The sequence below is a fragment of the Pseudorca crassidens genome, chromosome 7, assembly GCF_039906515.1.
Source record: "Pseudorca crassidens isolate mPseCra1 chromosome 7, mPseCra1.hap1, whole genome shotgun sequence".
Taxonomy (NCBI): domain Eukaryota; kingdom Metazoa; phylum Chordata; class Mammalia; order Artiodactyla; family Delphinidae; genus Pseudorca; species Pseudorca crassidens.
In genome coordinates, this window is record NC_090302.1 from 89,303,369 (window position 1) to 89,321,357 (window position 17,989).

A 17,989-nucleotide genomic window follows, 5' to 3' on the forward strand; every position below is an offset into this window, starting at 1 on the left:
CGGTGGCGTGCGCTGGGCGGGCCGGGGGGCGGGCCGACGGGAGGGGGCGCGGGTACGCAGCAGGGTCTCAAAGGCTGAGGCGCCGGCCGCCCTGAGGCCCGGAGCAAGGCTGACCCAGCGCCGCACCATGGACTCGCGACCCGAGGAGTATGAGCTCAATGGCGACGTGCGCCCGGGCTCGCTTGGCTCCCCGGACGCCTCGGTAAGCACCCCTACCCCCGTGGCGCTCTGCGACCTTGGCCGATGCCCGCCCTCTCTGAGCCCGGCGCCAGCGGCCCCTAGGGACCTATGGGCGCCGACCAGCTGCGCGCCGCGTCCTTAATGAGGATGGCGGTGGTCGCCACGCCCCGTGCGTTCCGCCCCCTACCCGCGCGGTCGGGGGCCCCAGCGGTGGCCCTGGGGCTCCAGCCACCCCGGAAAGTGAGCGGGGGCGGGGGCGGTTGGCAAAATGCCGGACGTGGCCCGGGGCAGGTAGCGCCCACACCGAGCTGCACAGCCGAGGGGCCTGGGCGCCACCTTCCCTCCTCCCCCCGCCACTTCCCGCTGGCCCCTGTGTTCCCGGCTCCCACACCACACTCCAACTTTGCCTCTCCGCCGGCTCGATGCGCGCCCGGACTGGGCGGAGTGGATCTCGGCTTCTGGGCCCCAGGCCAGCAGCGGGCAGACAGTTACGTCGGCAGACAGTTACGTCACCCACGGTGTCCACGGAGACCGCACAGTCTTGTGCGTGCCCTGATGGGGAACTTGGTGCCACTGTGGCCCCTCTCCTCTCTCCACCCGCACGAGAGGCTCTATTCAGAGACTGCCCTGCTGGCCTGGAAGCACTGTGGGCATGGGGCAGGCCCTGGCAGTGGTCCCATATTACAGCTGGTACCCTCCCACCCTGGGGTCCTGTCCCACTGGCAGGGCCAGAGTAGCGGTTCCTAACTGGCTTTGCCTTGGACTAGCACTTCCCCAGGGCCTCTGTTTACGGCGCAGTCCTGAGCACGGCCCTCCCAACTTGTTGACTTTGGACGTTCTTTCAGTTTCTGACCCCCCGGGGATGGGCATAGGGACGGTGGCCAAGTGTGCCTGACTGAGGCAGAGACTGGCCCTGCTCAGGTGTGGGTGACCAGTCCTAGGCGATGTTGTAGTAACAGGCCACGTTTAGGGGATGGGGGGAGAACATGTGGGGCAAGCAAGGCCTTGGACTGGGGAACGGGCCCTCAGCAGGCAGGATGGGTGTGCTCAGGGATCACTGCGTTCATTGGCTTTGGGACCAGTTGCAGTTGCTGCAGCCCTGTACCACTCAGTCTGAGAGCTGAGACCGGTCCAGACGGAGAAGCCACGGCCAAAGTGCTGAACTCCCAGGGGTTGGTTCTGAAGGCAGGTGGGAGTGGGGTCAGGAAGGCTTCCTGACCAGTGGGGACATTGGCACTGGAATGGGGTACAGGTATGCCTGGGAAGGGCATCCCAGGCAGGGAGAACAGTGAGAGAAAGGCCCAGGGGCTGGACCACCAAGTATCAATACATTGGAGCTGGGGAGCTGGAGGTGGTATGGGAGGTCAGACCTTGCCAGCTATGGAGGCCATGGAGGGGCTGGAAGCTCATGTGACCGTGAACACATTCTTCCAGGGTGGCTCCAGTCACAGGCAGGGAGGCTCTGGGAGAGATGGTCAGTACTGAAGGCTGCTCTGCTCACCCTGCCTGGGGCCCAGGCCCACCCAACACTGCTCTCCAGCCTCCGCCTTCCCCTTCCCACCCTCAGGACCTGCCTCACTGTGTTCTTGAGCACATCACTCTGTGTCTCAGTTCTCATTTGTGAAACGGGGTGAGAGTAGTGCCTCCCTCAGAGGGTTATGGTGAGGATTAAATGGGCTAATGCGTGTGAAGTGCTGTAGGAAACTGGGCACACAGCGTTGTTAACATTCCTGCCTGCCACACAAGACCCTCTCCCAAAGATGAAGCCCAGGCAGGGTTTGGAAAGGGCAGCACCTTCCCTCAGGTGCAATCCCTGTGGACAGGCATGGCCCTCCCCCTGCACCTCACCTGGCTTTTCCACAGCCTTCTCTCCCGGCGGTCCCTCCCTGAATCTGAGCCCCAAGCTCCTGCTTGAGGAGGGGTAGAAAGGCTTGCTGGGAGGAGGGGCAAACCCAGGATCTTCAGATGTGTCCCCACTTAAGCAAGAGCCCCAGACAGCAGGGTGTGTGGGCTGGGTCACCACTATGTCCTTGGCTGCAAGAGGACTGAGTGGGAGGCCCAGGCCCAGAGCCGCCATCAGTCTCAAGACGCCCTGCCATGCGGCCTTGGGCAAGTGCAGACCCTCTCTGAACCTCAGTTTCCTCCTCTGTGAAGTGGGACAGGATCACTCACCTCCCAGGGTGGCTGGGCTCAGGGAAGAGTTATATGTGTAATCCATGGGCAGATGAGCCCTGTCGGGCCAGGGTGGTGGGGGAGCTCTGCAGATGTCCCCGTCCCCGTGCCCCATATCCCTATGGCCTCCACACAAGGCCCGTCTGCTCAGATGCCCCGCAGGAGTGAGTTGGAGTCTTCACTAAGTCAACTCACTTTCGGCTGGCAGCAGCAGGAATAGTAAACATCAATTTTATTGTGAAAATAAATGTGGTCCTTGACTGTGTCATGCACGGGGATTTATCTCAGGGGGCAGCTGCGTTGGACCCTGCAGCAGACTCTGGGACCACAGCCAGCTGAGGACACAGCACGGAGGTTGCAGGACAGGGTGCAGTGAGGCTCCTGGGGCCACATTTGGGCTTGGAAGCCAAGTCCTGGGAGGGAGGGGTGCGTGCACAGCCTCAGCTGCTGGGGGAAGTTTGCTCCTTTTCTCTTAAACTTTTTTTTTGGCTGCACTGCACGACATATGGGATCTTAGTTCCCCAACCAGGGATCGAACCCATACCCCCTGCATTGGAAGCATGGAGTTTTAACCGCTGGACCTCCAGGGAAGTCCCAAGTTTGCTCTTTTTCTCATTTCTGCTCTCCTGGCAGATCCCGAGGCTGGTGGGGTCTTGGCCGTGTTCCAAAAGGCAGCCCTGATGTGGCTGCGGGGTTACTGCTGGCCATTGCTGAGTCCACAGGAAACGGGACTGCCCAACCCAGCCCAGCTGCAGCAGGGAACCCCCCCGCCCCCCACCCCAGGAAACTTCCTGCCATGAACTCAGACATGGAGCAAGAGACATCTCGGGGCTGGCTGGGTGCAGACAGTATGGGGACAGTGCAGGAGTAAGCCAGTGTGACCTGGAGCAGGTGGCTTCATGCTGAGTCCGGGTGGTGGCCACAATAACAGCTTATGCCCCGCACTAGTGGGTCAGACAAGGGACACCCCAGGTCCCAACAGATCCTATTCAGTCAGTTCTGAGGTCCCAGCCAGAGGCAAGGACGCCAGAGCCCGCACATCCACTGTTGCCCACTGAGTCCAAGGGGAGGGGCCTTATGCAGAAGTGGCTGCGATAGCCCAGCATCTGGAGCTGGACCTCCATTGCACCCCGGGTCTCACTCAGCTCATGCATTTTCTGGGGCTAGTACTTTCTCTTCCTTGTTATGGATTTTTTAAGTGGAATTAATTACAAATTGGTACAGTTCATTTTGGAGGCAACCTTTCAAAGTGGTGAAGCCTGGGTGGTGAGAAAGAGGAACATCCAGTCCTGCCCTGCACCAGCTGTGCTCTGACCAGCCACTGGGCCTCTGAGCCCTTCATTCACTCCCCTTTATGTGCCCATTTTATAGATGAGGAAACTGAGGCACAGACCAGTCATTCTGTTGGTCCGTAGTGTGGCAGGATATGGAGATGATAAAGGATAGATGCTGATGGAAGGCCCACCCCCCAGCTCCTCCCAGGGTAGCTGATGAACCTCATAGATTTATTGGGGGCTTGGTTCTACAGATATGCAATTGGGCTCTGGGAGCATGGGCAGGAATTCCCATGTGGGCTCCTTGTTCCATACTTGTACATGGGGTTTGGAGTCAGTGGCAGAATTGGGGCAGGAAGGATTGGTGGAAGTCCATAACCAAAACCCTGAGGGGTCCTGCAGGGGTTCAGTGGGCCATGGCCCTGGCCTGCCCTTGTCTCCCAGGGGAGCAGAGAGTGTACAGGCAGGAGGCTGGGGGTGGGCCAGACCTCCTGGGCCCAGCTGTAGGCCACGGGCAGCCCATCCAAGCCCAGGGTGGACTGGAGGATGCATTGTGCTGAAACTGGGTTCTCTGAGTACCACAGACCTGCTTTGAATCCTGCTTCTGTCCCAACTCCCCTCCCTGTCCAAGCTGAGGTTGCCCAGCAGTGTGACCCTGGGCCAGGTGGCCTGGGTCCCTGCAAGCTGCCTACCAATGGCTGGGATGAGACCCTCTGTCCACAGAAAGTGGGCTCAAGGAGCCAGCCCTGTGGGCATCTGCCGAAGTCAGCTCCCTCCCCACAGGCTCCTTCCTGGCTTTTAGGGGAAAAAGTCTGGCAGCCCCAAGCTTACTCAGCTTCTGGGATGCCGTTGAGGTTTCAGGGAAGTCCTCTTGGCCCTAGGGACACATTAAACTGGGTATTTGTTCCCTGCACTGCCCAGGTCATGGGCAGGGGTCTCGATGAGAGGGTCCCAGCATGGCTTCTGGCAGCTGGGTGGGCAGGTGGGCTGTCCAGGCCCATAGAGCTCCGCACCTGTGAGAGGTGGGCTCTGACCGCCCCCCCAGCCCCAGTGACCTTCTCAAGATAGCAGCCTCCCTGGGATTCACCTGTGCAGCAGTCACCTCTAGGGCCCAGAGCTCCCTCCACAGCTCAAAGCCCCTCCGCAGAAGGCCTAGGACACGAGGTCAGGCATGGGAGAAGCGGATCAGCCCTGCAGCCTCCTCCCCACCCAAGCCCCTACCACACAAACCTCCTGGGCTCTCTGACCAGGGTGGACATGAAGCTGTGCCATGTCCTGCGTGGCCCTAAGCTTTGAGGTGGAGAGGCTGGTTCAAATTCTGATCTGCCCCTCCCTCACAGTAGCCCTGGGTGAGACCCCCTGAGCCTTAGTCTCCCACTCTATAGAATGGGAGAACAGTGCTCTTTCTCAGTGTTAGTGGGGGCACTTGGTAGGTTGTAGAGCTTCCCAGACTGTGGCCTGGGGTGTACAAATGGGGAAACTGAGGCCCAGTGAGGGGGAGCGTGTTGTCAAGGCTACACTGCCAGGCTATAGTGAGCTGGGGCTTGACCAGAGCTCCCCTCACCAGCCCCCTGGCCTGCAGCCTCTGGCCAGCACTCCTTATCACTGCACAGGTTGAACAGGAAGCAGATGGCCGTATGGGCAGGAAGTGCCCTGTATCATGAGGGGCACATGGCCTGGGGCCCTTGCTTCCTAACTGGGACCCTGAGACAGTGGCCAGATCCCCCAGAACCTCCTGGCATGTTTGCTCCGTGGCCCTGTTGCACACATGGGAGACTGAACCCCAGAGGGGCATGGCTGTCCTGAGGTCACTCAGCTAGAGCCAGGGGCTGGGGACTTCTGAGCACTCAGGCTCACAGATGACCCAGACCCCAGACCCCCACTGCAGGCTCCAAGGGGACTGTCGTGTCAGCTCTCAGGGCTTCTGAGCCCTGGGACCTGGGTTCAAATCCCAGTGCAACCCTCACTTGCTATTGGCTTTGGACAAGGTTCCTCCCCATATAGCCTCAGTTTACCCTCGGTAAATGGGGCGTGAGGACGGGAGACTCCCTGGAGGAAAGCACCTAGCTAAAGGGTGAGTAAGATGATGGGCTGTGCCCTGGGCACCCAAGATGGAGGACAGCAGGGCACAGGCGCCCTGTGCTGGGGGCACTGCTGCTGATGGTGTCATTCTGTATTTGAATGTGCATGTGGCTGCATGGGCATAAAATATTTCAACAGTTCAAGAGAGCTCAGAATAAAAAGGAATTCTCCCTCCTCAGAAGCCTCCACAGTTAGCCTGGATGTGTACATATGTGTGTGTATGTGTGTTTGTTAATGCATATATACATATGTATTGTATATGTGTGTATACATGCGTCTGCATGTGTGCTCATCTGTGTTTGTGCATGTGTACTGTGTATACATGTTTGTGTGTGCTTACACACATATATGTATTGTGCTTGTGTGTAGATGTGTATTGGGTACTTACGTGTGTGTGGAAGACATTTTGGCACTTCTGGTTTATGAAACATAGGGGCACATGGCCAGCGGGCCAGTGTCTCCAGGATGCCCACACCCAGAGGAGCACACACATGGTGAAGCATGGCCAGATGGGCCGCTTTGCAAGAGCAGAGCTGGGAGACAGCCTGGTGCTTTTGGGGGGGAGGGCACAGACCCTGGGGAGGAGTGGTGTGCCTTGGGTGTTCTTGGTCCAGGGGTGTGGCCCACCCAGATGTGAGTGCAGCTGTAGGCCTGGCATGGAGAGGCAAAGGGGAGAGTTGAAGAAAGAAAGAGGAGACCTCAGGCTGCACGTGGAATTTCCCAAAGAGCAGGCCAGGGCCCTGGGTCCAGTGGAGGAGGCTTTCCCTGGGGGCTCTTGGGTCTAGAATTTTAAACCAAGTAGATTTGCTACTTAAGAACAACTGACACTGAGGGAAAGCAGGACATAGCAGAGCCGCCTACGTTCCTGTCCTCCCTCCTGGGCATGTTATTCTAGATTAAATTTAAAAGACATAATGTAAAAATGATGACCCCGCCCTTCTGTAGTTCTGTAATTTCCACGGTGAAATATCTCCAGCTGCAGAAGGTAGAGGCTTGCCCTCCCCAGAACCCCCACCTCCCATCCCTGCCTCTTTCATGACTCTAGAAACAAGATCTGAATGGCCCCAGGAGGCCTAGTGGCTCAGGGATTCCTGTGGACAAGTGGCCAGGGCTGAGGGGTACAGATTTGTCCTGGGAGGTTGGGGAGGGGCCTGGCCAGGGGCAGCTTGAGGAGAGCAGATGGGCTGGATACAAAGAGGAGGCCTGGCAGCTTACAGCTGGCTTCAAGTGAAACAGCCGCCCCAAGAGGTAAACTCCAGTCCTGGGAGGGGTCTTTGTGGCCTGGACTCCAGCCTCGGAGGCAGACCTTCTCCTGCCTAACTACCCTCCCCCCTCCTGCCCTGGGACAGAAGAGCCTATCCTACAGGGGGAGTCAGCTCTGGGTGGGGCCCTGGGGCATGGAGGGCCCTTGGAAGGGACAGGGGCCCTGGCCTTGAGGACTGGGGATGTTCTCAGGCAGAAGTGAGGGAAGTTATCAGAACTTGTGTTCCTGTTTTATCAACGTGAACATGAAGGCAGAATGAGCCCTGGAGATCCACTGTGCAGCATGTCGTGACCAGTACAGCACTCTAAGGGTGATATTAGTATTATCACAAATACTAATAATAAAGGGTCAGGAGAAGACTCTGGATGTGTGGTGGCCTGGATGTGGTGATGGTGTCACAGTACACACTTAGCTCCAAACTCTTCAAGTTGTTCATGTTTATTAGGTACAGTTTTTGTGTGTCAATCACACCTCAGTAAAGTGGTTTTAAAATTTTTTTTAATAAAAATTAAGGAAGAAGCTAAGCTCAGTTGCATTGTAGAATGCTGAGGCATCTGTTGAGCACCTGCTGTGTGCCTGCACAGCTGGGAGATGGCCTGGGTGGATCGGCCATCCCAGGAAGACTTGTTTCAGGTCTGGGCGAGTATGCAGGGATCTGGAATCCAGATGCCGTCATGTCACTTCCCACGCTGGCACCAATCACCTCCTGGAGAGGAGGGCAGGCAGGGGCATGCAGGGGAGGCTGCCAGACGGCCCCGCCCATGGCAGGCAGACAGTTGGCGGCATTTTCCCATCTAACACCAGAGTGTGTGCTAAGGTTGTGTTTTGTTTCCTTTCTCTTCCAGGACTTGATTCCTAGGGTGGGTCTTGCAGGGGCTGCACAGCCTTCTCTGGGCCTCTTGTTCTATTAATAAGCACTTCCCTTTCGAGCCCTTATCTGGGCCCTCACCTGCTGATCCGATCAACCCCCACATCCCTGGGAAGGAGACCAGGCTCAAAGGGGGGGACACTAGGGTGGGCCCAGGCCTGCAGCCCCCTGCCGCAGAGCCCAGGCTGACCGCCCCCCTCCCTGCAGCCACCCCGCTGGGGCAGGAACCAGCCCATCAACATGAACCATTATGCCAATAAGAAGAGTGCGGCCGAGAGCATGCTGGACATCGCACTGCTGTTGGCCAACGCCTCCCAGCTGAAGGCTGTCATCGAGCAGGGCCCTGGATTCGCCTTCTTCATCCCCCTGGTGGTCCTCATCTCCGTCTCCCTCATGCTGCAGATTGGTGTGGGCGTGCTGCTCATCTTCCTTGGTGCGTGCCTGGGCAGGGGGCCCCAGCAGTGGGAGGGCCCTGGGGTACCCCTGCCCCACGGTCAGCTGATTCTGCCTGCACGCACCTTGGGATGCGTCACTTACCCCACTGAGTGTTTTCCAGGCCCTCACAGAGCTGCACGGGAGCCCTGGCCCTTCTCACTAGGCACGTAGTCCAAAATGTAGCTCCCACCGTGGCCCCCAGAGGGACCCCATGTCTCCATCTTTCCACTCACCCAAGCTGAGGACACAGGAAAGTGTCATAACTATACTAAGAGTTGATATGTACTGGGCACCTACTGTGTACCCTCTAGACCTTATGGCGGTCCGTAGGGACTAGGTGGTAGTCCTGCCCCCAAGGTGAGGGTCAGGGCTAAGAGCAGCAAGAGCTTTGGGCTCCCCACAACCGCTGCCTGGCTGTGTGACCTCAGGCAGGTCACACGACCTCTTGGACCTCTGTTTCCTTGCTTAGAAAGTGGACATAAGGACAGCCTTGGGTAGGTGTGAGGATGGCTAGATTATCATTGCACCAGCACTCAGAAAGGTGCTTGCCTGTGCACGTTCGGCACATTGTGCCTTAAAATCCAAGCCTGGGCCTGGGCCTCCATGCCTTCCACTTCGTGACCAGGCACCAGGCCCCTCTGAGCTTCTGTTCACTGAACAAGGGGGAGTGCAGTGGTCAGGCCACAGATACCAGACTGCCCAGGCCAGAGCCCACTGTCTGTAATGTATTAAGGCAGCCATGTCTCTCTCTGGGGGACAGAAGAGGGCCCCTTGGTGTTGCACAGCCCTGGGCAGTGTCTGCTCCCTCTCGCCCACAGTCAGGTATGACCTCAACAACCCTGCCAAGCATGCCAAGCTGGACTTCCTCAACAATCTGGCCACCGGCCTGGTCTTCATCATCGTCGTGGTCAACATCTTCATCACTGCCTTTGGCGTCCAGAAGCCCACGATGGACATGGCACCCCGGCAGTAGGGGCTCGGGTGAGCTGTCAGGGCCGACCCCGGCAGGGTCTACACGTGGCTCCACCACGAGCCCACCCACTCACCCCACTGGGCCACCGACCCAGCATGGGGGACTCAGGGTCTTTCATGCAGAGCCCCTGTGACTGCGTCTGCCCTCACCTGGGCCTTGCAGGGTGGGCGCCCCTGGCCGTGTGCAACCCCACACCACACTCAGCCCACTGTCCTCGCTCAGAGAGACCCAGCGCCTGCCCAGGGTCACCCCACTTGGGAGCAGGAGCCACAAGGGAGTGGAGTGACCCTCATAACACACTCAGCAAGCCCCTACTATAGGGCCTCAGACACAGGCAACCCTGATTGTCATGAGGGCAGATGCAGAAGGTCAGTGGGTCTGGCATGTGTCATGTGTCCAGAGTCTGGAGCCCTGGCCAGGGCTGCACAACACAGGTCCACCCACCCTTGGGTCCAGCAGTCCTCGGGCCTGCCCCAGAGGAGAGGTGGGTGCCACAGACGACTGTCCATCCACTAGCACAGCAGAGTGGACGGGAGACTGTCCCTACACAGCAAGGACCTATGTGTCAGGGGCATACTAGAAAACCTTACACATTGACCAAGTGGACGATGCCGTGAGATGCTGGGAGCAGGGCCTTTGTGTGGCCCCATTGTGAGCACCTGGCCTCCACTTGCCCATGCCATTGCTATTGGCCCCACCTGGCATCTGATTCACTGCCCAGCTGCTGGCACCAGTTTGTTGTGAAGTCTGTCCCCCGTGGAGGCCTCTGGATGCCAGCCTGCTCCCTCACTCATTGCATGATGACTGGGCCACTTATTAATCACCTGCTTGTGTGCCCCAGACACAGTCCTGACTCTCCCCAAGCATCAGCCTAGCAAGGAGACCTTGTGGGCCCCACGGCACATGTCCACCCGCCGGCCCATGCTCTCAGGGGGCCCCTATCAGAGCGTGCTGGGACCCGGCTTTTAAATCCTGACAGTGACCCAGGAGGGGAAACTGGGGCTCTCCCAGGTCAGAATTGGGCTGTCTGATTCCGGAGTCGGAGTGACCCCAACATTTGTGGGCTGGTTGCCAGACACAACACTGAGGCAGGGTCACCAGAACAGAACTGGAGGCCCCTCTGGCCTTGGCGACCCTCATGCCTCTCCTCTCCCTTCTTTGCAGATGCCCCTGGATCGTGCCTGGCCGCAGCTGCCTAAACCCAGGAGGCGCCTTGCCCTTGAGGCCCACCCTCCTGTGCGCGCATTCCCCCAAACCGCCACAGCCCAGGCTGGCCCCGCTGGACTGCATCCAAGCAAGCCACCCACGGTCAGGCCACTCTGGCCAGCACAGGGCCTGCCCCATCCTCAGCTGCTCCTCCTCCTGGAGCATGGCGCGGTGAGGCCCAGAAGACAGAACTGTAGAGTCCTCAGCAAGGGTCGTCGCTGCCGTGGACATGCAGCAGGCCCAAGCATGGGGGGACAAGAGGCTGGCGCCGTCTCAGGACATTTCCAGAGGGACGAGGAGGCGCCTGCCCTCTGCCAGTGCAGCAGTGTCCTGGCCTCGTGTGCTGCCCACCCTGAGTGACCCATGACCTCTGCACTTCCTGACCCAGGACCATAGACCACCAGAGACCCTGTGGGACCCCCACCGTGGCCACTGACTCAGGCCTCACACCCTCTACCAGCAGTGACTCGGCAGGGCCCTACCCCTCCTTGGCGGTCTGAGCCCCCACTTTTCTAAGTACAAGTAACCAGTAAAGCTGATGCTCCTCCTCATGTGGCTCCCAGTGCCATCCTCCCCTCCCCCAGGCCCGGGTGCTGTGCACCGTGCCCCTCAGAGCACCAGCCTGTGCAGGCCTCCTCTCTCTCTCCCCACAAGCCTGTGACCTTTGTGGGGAGCAGCCTCTGTTGGCATCTCCAGACATCACCCCCATGTGTCTTCGGGGACTGGTGACCCCTGACCAGACCCTCATGGAAAGTTCCAGCACTCCCACATTTCCTGCAGTTTGCATGCCCACACAGGTCCCTTCTGCACCCACAGGACTGGCTCACCTTGTGGCGGTGCTGGGCACTGCTGGTCAATCGGGCCAAGGGGACTGAGGAGAGTGGGGCGGGTGCTGAGCAAGCCTCGACCCTGCAGAGGCACCAACAAGGGCCAGGTGCTGTCTCGGGGGGGCCTTGGGGCCACATCTCACCTGGCTGGGCCCTCCAGCTCCCTCAGTCCACCCTGTGGCCTCTAGGGCCTGAGCCCTCACTCTCTGCCCCCTTGTCGCCTCCCTTCTGACTCCTGCTGGCCCCACCCCCTCATCTCCTTGAGGCAGCAATGCTCTTACTTGGTCCTCTCTAGGTGAGATACCTGAGAATCCCCTCCAAGCAGCTGGAGCCCCGGGTGGGGATGCAGCCCCCAGGAGCTCCCAAGGCCCCTCCCCCATCACTTCTCTTGCCCTCTCCACTCTGAGCCTGGGGCAGCTCCAACACCTTGTTCCTTAAGACATTCAGGTGACCCCACAGACTCTTCTGTGGGGCTGAAAATTCAACTCTGCACAAAGTGATTGATAAACAGGAGTGCTTCTGGGTGAGATGATCTAATCCTGGGCTTTACTTTAAATAAATAATCCAGGAAAAAACATAGGGAAATGGATGAAATAAGATTGAAAGTGCTAGTGGCTGCAGAGCTGGGGCCAGCTCTCTGCTCTTCTGAGTGTCTGAATGTCCCATAAAGAAAGTTTTTAAAGGTGATCCACATATGGGATGAGGTCCATGAAGAAGCAAGACCAGCAGGTAGGCAGTGGGTGGACACATGTTCCCAGAGGATCCAATGAACCTGGGGCCACCCCAGCCAGAGGGGTCAGATGCAGAGCTGTGCAGGTGGGTGGGCCCTGGGAGCAAGTGGTACAGAGGACCACCTCTCCTGCCGCTCACTATGAGCACATCTTACCTTGGCTGTCTTGTTATTGCCAGGAAGCAGCAGAGGTCAGGCTCCTGGCTGTGAACCTTCCCTACCACCTGGCCCTCATGGTGGGTCCAGGATGGTGTCCGGGCCCATGCCCCCAGGTCCAACCCTGCCCAGGGCCCAGCACAAGTGGATGCTGCCCAGCACCACGTGCCTGGTATAGCCTGAAGCAGTCTGTGGCTTGTGGTATGGGCTGGCTGGCAGCCACACCAGATGGATGCCAGCCTGTGTGGACGTGGCCAACAGATGGCCTAGTTCCTCCTTTGGCCAGGACAGGAAGCTGGCCCAGATGTGGCCAGAGAGGTTAAGCCCCAGATGGCTGGACTGGGTCCCAGGTCACCAAGCCAGGCTGGCCTCCACGGGTGCTAGGGGCACTGGGGACAGGGCATGACAGTGGGTGGGTCTGTGCATCCCAGCCCCCTACAGCCCCTACCCCAGCTGCTGCCCCAACAGGTACACGTGACTGCCCCCCCCGCCCCCCCACCAGCACCCAGGCTCATGCCTCTACAGTTCCGGCGCCCTGATCCTCACTCCAGATGTCTTCCTGTCTGAGGCCCATGGCACGTGCTGCTGCTCTCTCGGGTCAGGGCTGTGCCCTGAGGTCTTCCCCACTGGCCCTCCTGACCACCACTGCTGGTCACTGTCACGGTGGGCCATTTGGGTTTACTCTGCCTTTGGTGCCATTGGCTAGCGTCACTGCCCACAGTGTCCCCCTGGGGCCCATATCTGAGCCCTGACTACCCCTGCACCGTCTGGCCCAAGACCAGGGCTGCTCCCTGAGAAGAAGGGTCCTGCCCACCATCTCCCTGAAGGCTGAGGAAGCTCTGCCTGAGCTGGGGGAGGAGGTGGACCCCTACTCATACTTGCACTTCTATTTGGTCTGACCTGGCTCTCCCACTGGTTGCAACCACCCACAGCCTATGTCCCCAGCACTGTGTCTGACATACAGTAGGTACTTAGTAAACATCTGCAATAGATTCACTCCTCCTCGAGTTCCGAGCCCTGTGCATGTGTCACAGTGGCCAAGGGATGGACAGAAAACCGAGGCCCAGAGAGCGAGTCAGGGCCAAGCCAGACCCAGAGGGGTGAGACAACCCTCAGGGAGTTCTCCAAGACCCTAACACATCCACTGCTTGTTAACTACCCCCTCTGCCCTACCATGCAGCTGCCCCACCCGGGGACACTTCTCTGCCCTCCCTGGGGATGGCAGAGACCCTTAAGGAGTAAGAAGCAAGGAAACATACGTGCCAAGTTGGGGGACTCCACAGAGGGACACACAGGGAAGTCAAGAGCCGGGGAGCTCTCAAGACTGATGCTCTGGGACCCAGGACCGGGAGGGAGCCCCAGGAAAAGACAGGCTGTGGTGCACGAGCCCTGAGGCCACGTGAGCTGGGGCTGGCCTTGAAGGAGTGTGGGGTGGTCAGTGCAGGGGAGGGGGCAGTCATGCAGAGCTTGTTGAGCAAGCTCTGGGGGGACTGTGTGCTTAACCTTCTTACTGTAAAAGATAGATGATGACTGATGGATGGATGGATGACAAAAAGATGATAGATTGATGGACAGATGGATAGATGATGATAGATAGATAGGTAGATGATAGATAGACAGATAGATGATAGATAGGGGTAGGGATAGATGAGTCATCCCCAGGTCACCCCTGGCAGAGTCACCAGATGAGGAAGTAGCTCTGTGCCAGTGGAAGCCCAAACAGGACCCCTCTGTACCTCCGGGAACCCTTGTTCTTGTCTCCTCATTTCTCATGTCCCCTGCATGTGTCCAAGGACACCACAGTTTATTCCTGCCTGGCTCAAACCCTGGGAGTATTCTAGGTCCGTTTCACTCTACAGGTTCTCCTTCCCTGACTCTCCATCCCCATTGTCCACCCTTCAAGGCCATGGCCCACTTGACCTGGGTGGGGGGAGGACAGGGTAAGTCAGGGGGCTCTGAGGAAGGTAGGCCACGATGGGATGGGGGCCAGTGGACCAAGAAGGTGGACTTTTGCTGCAGGATTGGGTCTTTCCTCCTTCCCACACCTGCCACACCCACCTACCCATTTCCCTCCCCTCTCTCTCAGGCACCTTCTCTCCCACCTGCCTTTAATTGAACTTAGTTCCTCTTTTCTCACCACATTATTTATAAAAATCAAGGAGCTGAATGTTTTAACATTTTTCTTCCCTTTCTCTCAAGTATTTATTTCATGGGAAACTAAGCTAAGCTGCTGGACCTGTGTGTGGCCCAGGGGAGATGCCCCATGGCAGCCCCCTAGGCCCTGCCCCAGCCCTTGGTGTCCTCAGAGGGGAGATGGGGCTCCAGTCCTGCCTCCAGGTGGAATGAGAATTGAGGTCCCAGCTGCCACGTGGCCAGCGATGAGGAAGGGCCCCTGCTCCATGCTCCCAAACCCCCATCCAGTCTACAAGACTGGGGTCCCAGAGCCCATACAGCAGGGACCTGACCCAGCGCTTGGTCAGGCCTGGGGTTTATGCAGAGGTTTTGGGGGCACAGGGTGAGCAGTATCTTCTCTGAGATAGTCCACAGAGCACTGACCTGGCGGGAACTGGATATAACAACCCCGGATTCCAACAGTGTCAGCACCCACACCTGAACCCTGTGCCCTCTCCCCAGAGGGAAACCCTGCATTGTGCAAATTGCAGTTGCATTTCTGGTTCCACAAACACCAGCCTGTGACCTCACCCGGCCTGAACCACATCACTCTGGCAAGAGTATCTAGGGCCCTGACTCCCTCCATCACAGGTCCACTACTCTTCACACACACACCTCCTTCTTCACAGACACACTTCTCCCAAATGCCCGCATCACTTCCGTCCCTCCCATACTCCTCACACCCTCCCTCATTCCTCTCCCTACACATGGGGGTTCTTCCCCACCCCAGGCAGACTGGAGATGGGACAGTCATCCCAGCACTGTGATAGCCAGGATGAGGAACTACTCTTTTCTTACTAGAGTTTTTGGGGGACTTTCCTGATGGAGATGGCATTTTACCAAAGACCCAGTTGAGTAGATGGGGGGGTGGAGGGCGGATGGTTAGTAAAGAGTGTTCCTGCTGAGGGAAGAGCATGTGCAAAGGTGCAGAGGCATGGATCATGGGCAGTTCCAGTTGTTGAGGTATGGAGGTGGGGACGGGGAACAGAGGGTCAGGGGGCCAGCAGGGGAGACTGTGGCCCATGGTGTCTTTCACACCCTGATGGACTTAATGCATTCCATGTCATGGTCACTGACTGACAAGGTGGTTGGCAGGGCGTGGCCTCATGCGGGGAGGTACTGTGCCTAGACATGGATGCCCCATTGTTCTACCTCCCTCAGTCCCAGCCCAGGAGTGCAGGCATTGTATGGCAGCAACCAGCCAGGGGCAGGCAGATGGTGGACGGGCCTGGCTGCTGGTCTGGGCTGTTGTCGCAGACTTCAGCTGCAGGCACGGAGTCCAGGCACAGTCGAGGAAGGGGCCGTTGAGGCAGGGATCCACAAAAGGGTCCAAGAACAGCCTGAGCTCGGGGGCTGCTTTGGACCTCCAGGGCAAGGCCTTGGTAGGTCATGGATGGAAGGAGAAAGTCAGCAGTCACAAGAAGTAGCCCAGCTCGAGCCAAGGGAATAGGTGTCCTGGACTGTCACAGCTCACCAGACGGGTCCTGAGACCTGGGACAGGCATTCACCGCCCCCCACTCAGGGGGTGGAACCCTGCCACAGGGTCTCACAGGTCTCGGGGGGTGGACAGTACCCAGGACTTCCCTGCCATAGGCCTGCGGGGCCTGTCTCTGGGATGTTCCCTCAAAGGTGCTGTCTTAGTTCGGGGCTGCTATAACAGAGGCCACAGACTGGGTGCTGTATAAACATTTATTTCAGGGGGTTGGAAGGCTGAGATCAAGGCACTGGCTTATTCAGTGTTTGCTCTGCCTGCACCCTTCACCCAGTGGCCTCATTTACTTTTACCCAGATGTCTCTATCACCTACAGTCAGGCGTCTGTCACCTTCACCCAGTAGTGCCCTTTACCTAGTTGTGTCTGTCACTTTCACCGGGCATGTGTCACTGTTACCCAAGCGTGTCTGTCAGAGAGCAGGACAAGCATCAAGAATACCCCAGGCGGGCTTCCCTGGTGGCGCAGTGGTTGAGAGTCCGCCTGCCGATGCAGGGGACACGGGTTCGTGCCCCGGTCCGGGAAGATCCCACATGCTGCGGAGCGGCTGGGCCCGTGAGCCATGGCTGCTGAGCCTGCGCATCCGGAGCCTGTGCTCCGCAACGGGAGAGGCCACAACGGTGAGAGGTCCACGTACCGCAAGAAACAAAAACAAAAACCAAAAAACAAGAATACCCCAGGCATCTGCCCAGGAAGCAATTACCCTCAGAATCAGAATCCTGCTCGCTCACAATGGATGGAGGGGCTACAGACTGGACAGAACATGCTGGGCTGGGCCTCAGGGGTCTGCTGACCTCGAGAACCCCTGCCACCTTCTGAGCTCAGAGTCTGGAGCAGGTGCAGGGACTAGTCCCCTGGTCTGGCTGGCCAATCGGGAAGGTGGCCTCCAGTGTCTCTGCAGCAATAAGAGCCAGTTTACATGGGGAACTGTCTGCAAGAGACCTGGAGTGCGGTGCACATTCACAGCCCTGAGGAGGCTGGGAGGGAGTGGGCACGTTCACAGCATCCCTAACCCTGGACCCTGAACAAGATCAAGAGGAACCTTCACGTGGTGCGCAGCCATTGGGGGATCCGTTCAGCCCATTCAGCTCAGGGTGGCACCTGTGTCCTCCCCACTGAGCACAGACAACTGCACTCCTTTCACCCAATGGGAGTCTGTCCCAGAGAGAACATGCATTAGCTATGCCTTCCAGCAAAGTGGTAAATTCATGAAGCAATTTCCAGAGAACAGTACTTGGAACAGTGCTATCCAGCTCAGGATATCCATGCTCAAGGACAGGTCCCAAGGTTGTGTCCCTTTTTACAGATGGGTAAACTAAGGCTCAGAATTCGGAGACACACACCCACAGCCTGCAGTGCAGAGGTGGAGGAGCGAGTGGGAAGCTGCACTGTCCCAGGCTTCAGGGCAGAAAGGAGAGCTCCTATGCCTGGCTCTCCCTTGCCCTGGCCCTCACTTTAATGGCTGGGCATGCAAATGAGTGAACTAGCTCACGAGCTGGCTGAATGAATCAGCCAGAGACCATGTCCTGAAGCTGATTCCTCTGCCTCCCATCTTGTTTCCTTCCCACATGCTCTGAGAGACTAAAACCTGGGAGTGGAACCCCTCCTGGGGCCCCAATGGTAGCGTCGTTCCTGGAGTCAGGCTGTGGGTTCCTCCGGAAACCCCCTATGGAAAATGCAAGCTCATGATGATTCTTGGGTTGACAAACATACTTCTGTTTCCCCAAAGAGGCTGGAGAGGGACGAGCTGACAGGGTGGGGGCAATGGGGAGAGGAGCCCATCAGGGGCCAGGCCCAGGCCCTGGCAGCCCATGCCTAGTGCGGTGCATGTGTGTATCTGAGCACTGTGCACGTGTACAAGTGCACACTTTTCGTGTATGTGTGCATGTATGTTTGTATGCCTGTGTGTGCATGTGTACGTGTGTGGGGAGGGCACTCTTGGCAGCTGTGTGGTCCTGGGCTCTGAGCTTCCGCTCCCTCATCAGTGATGAGGGTGGTGACAGGGGTCCACATAAAAGACAGGTGCCAGACAACCACAGCCTGCAGGAGGGTAGTAGGCACTGGGGACGTGGCTCACAGGGCCCCCAGAGCCAAAGGCAGAGCACACTCTTGGACGTGTACACTCACCCTCTTGTGTCCACGAGGGACATTCCCATGACA

At 58.3% G+C, this 17,989-nt stretch overlaps 1 protein-coding gene across 2 annotated transcripts; it reads left to right on the forward strand.

Annotated features, from left to right (window-relative positions):
• Nucleotides 1–14: 14 nt before the first annotated feature.
• On the forward strand, nucleotides 15–11,005 carry NINJ1 (ninjurin 1). 2 transcript variants are annotated; one of them, XM_067744906.1, is made up of 5 exons: nucleotides 15–202; nucleotides 7,818–7,832; nucleotides 8,048–8,273; nucleotides 9,094–9,256; nucleotides 10,413–11,005. In XM_067744906.1, exons 1-4 carry the CDS (start codon nucleotides 128–130, stop codon nucleotides 9,246–9,248), a joined length of 471 nt encoding a protein of 156 aa, XP_067601007.1. In that variant the 5' UTR covers nucleotides 15–127; the 3' UTR covers nucleotides 9,249–9,256; nucleotides 10,413–11,005. The 2 variants fall into 2 exon arrangements, with proteins under 2 accessions (XP_067601007.1, XP_067601008.1); XM_067744907.1 differs by lacking the exon at nucleotides 7,818–7,832 and having other exon boundaries at nucleotides 18–202.
• The last annotated feature ends 6,984 nt before the right edge of the window (nucleotides 11,006–17,989 follow it).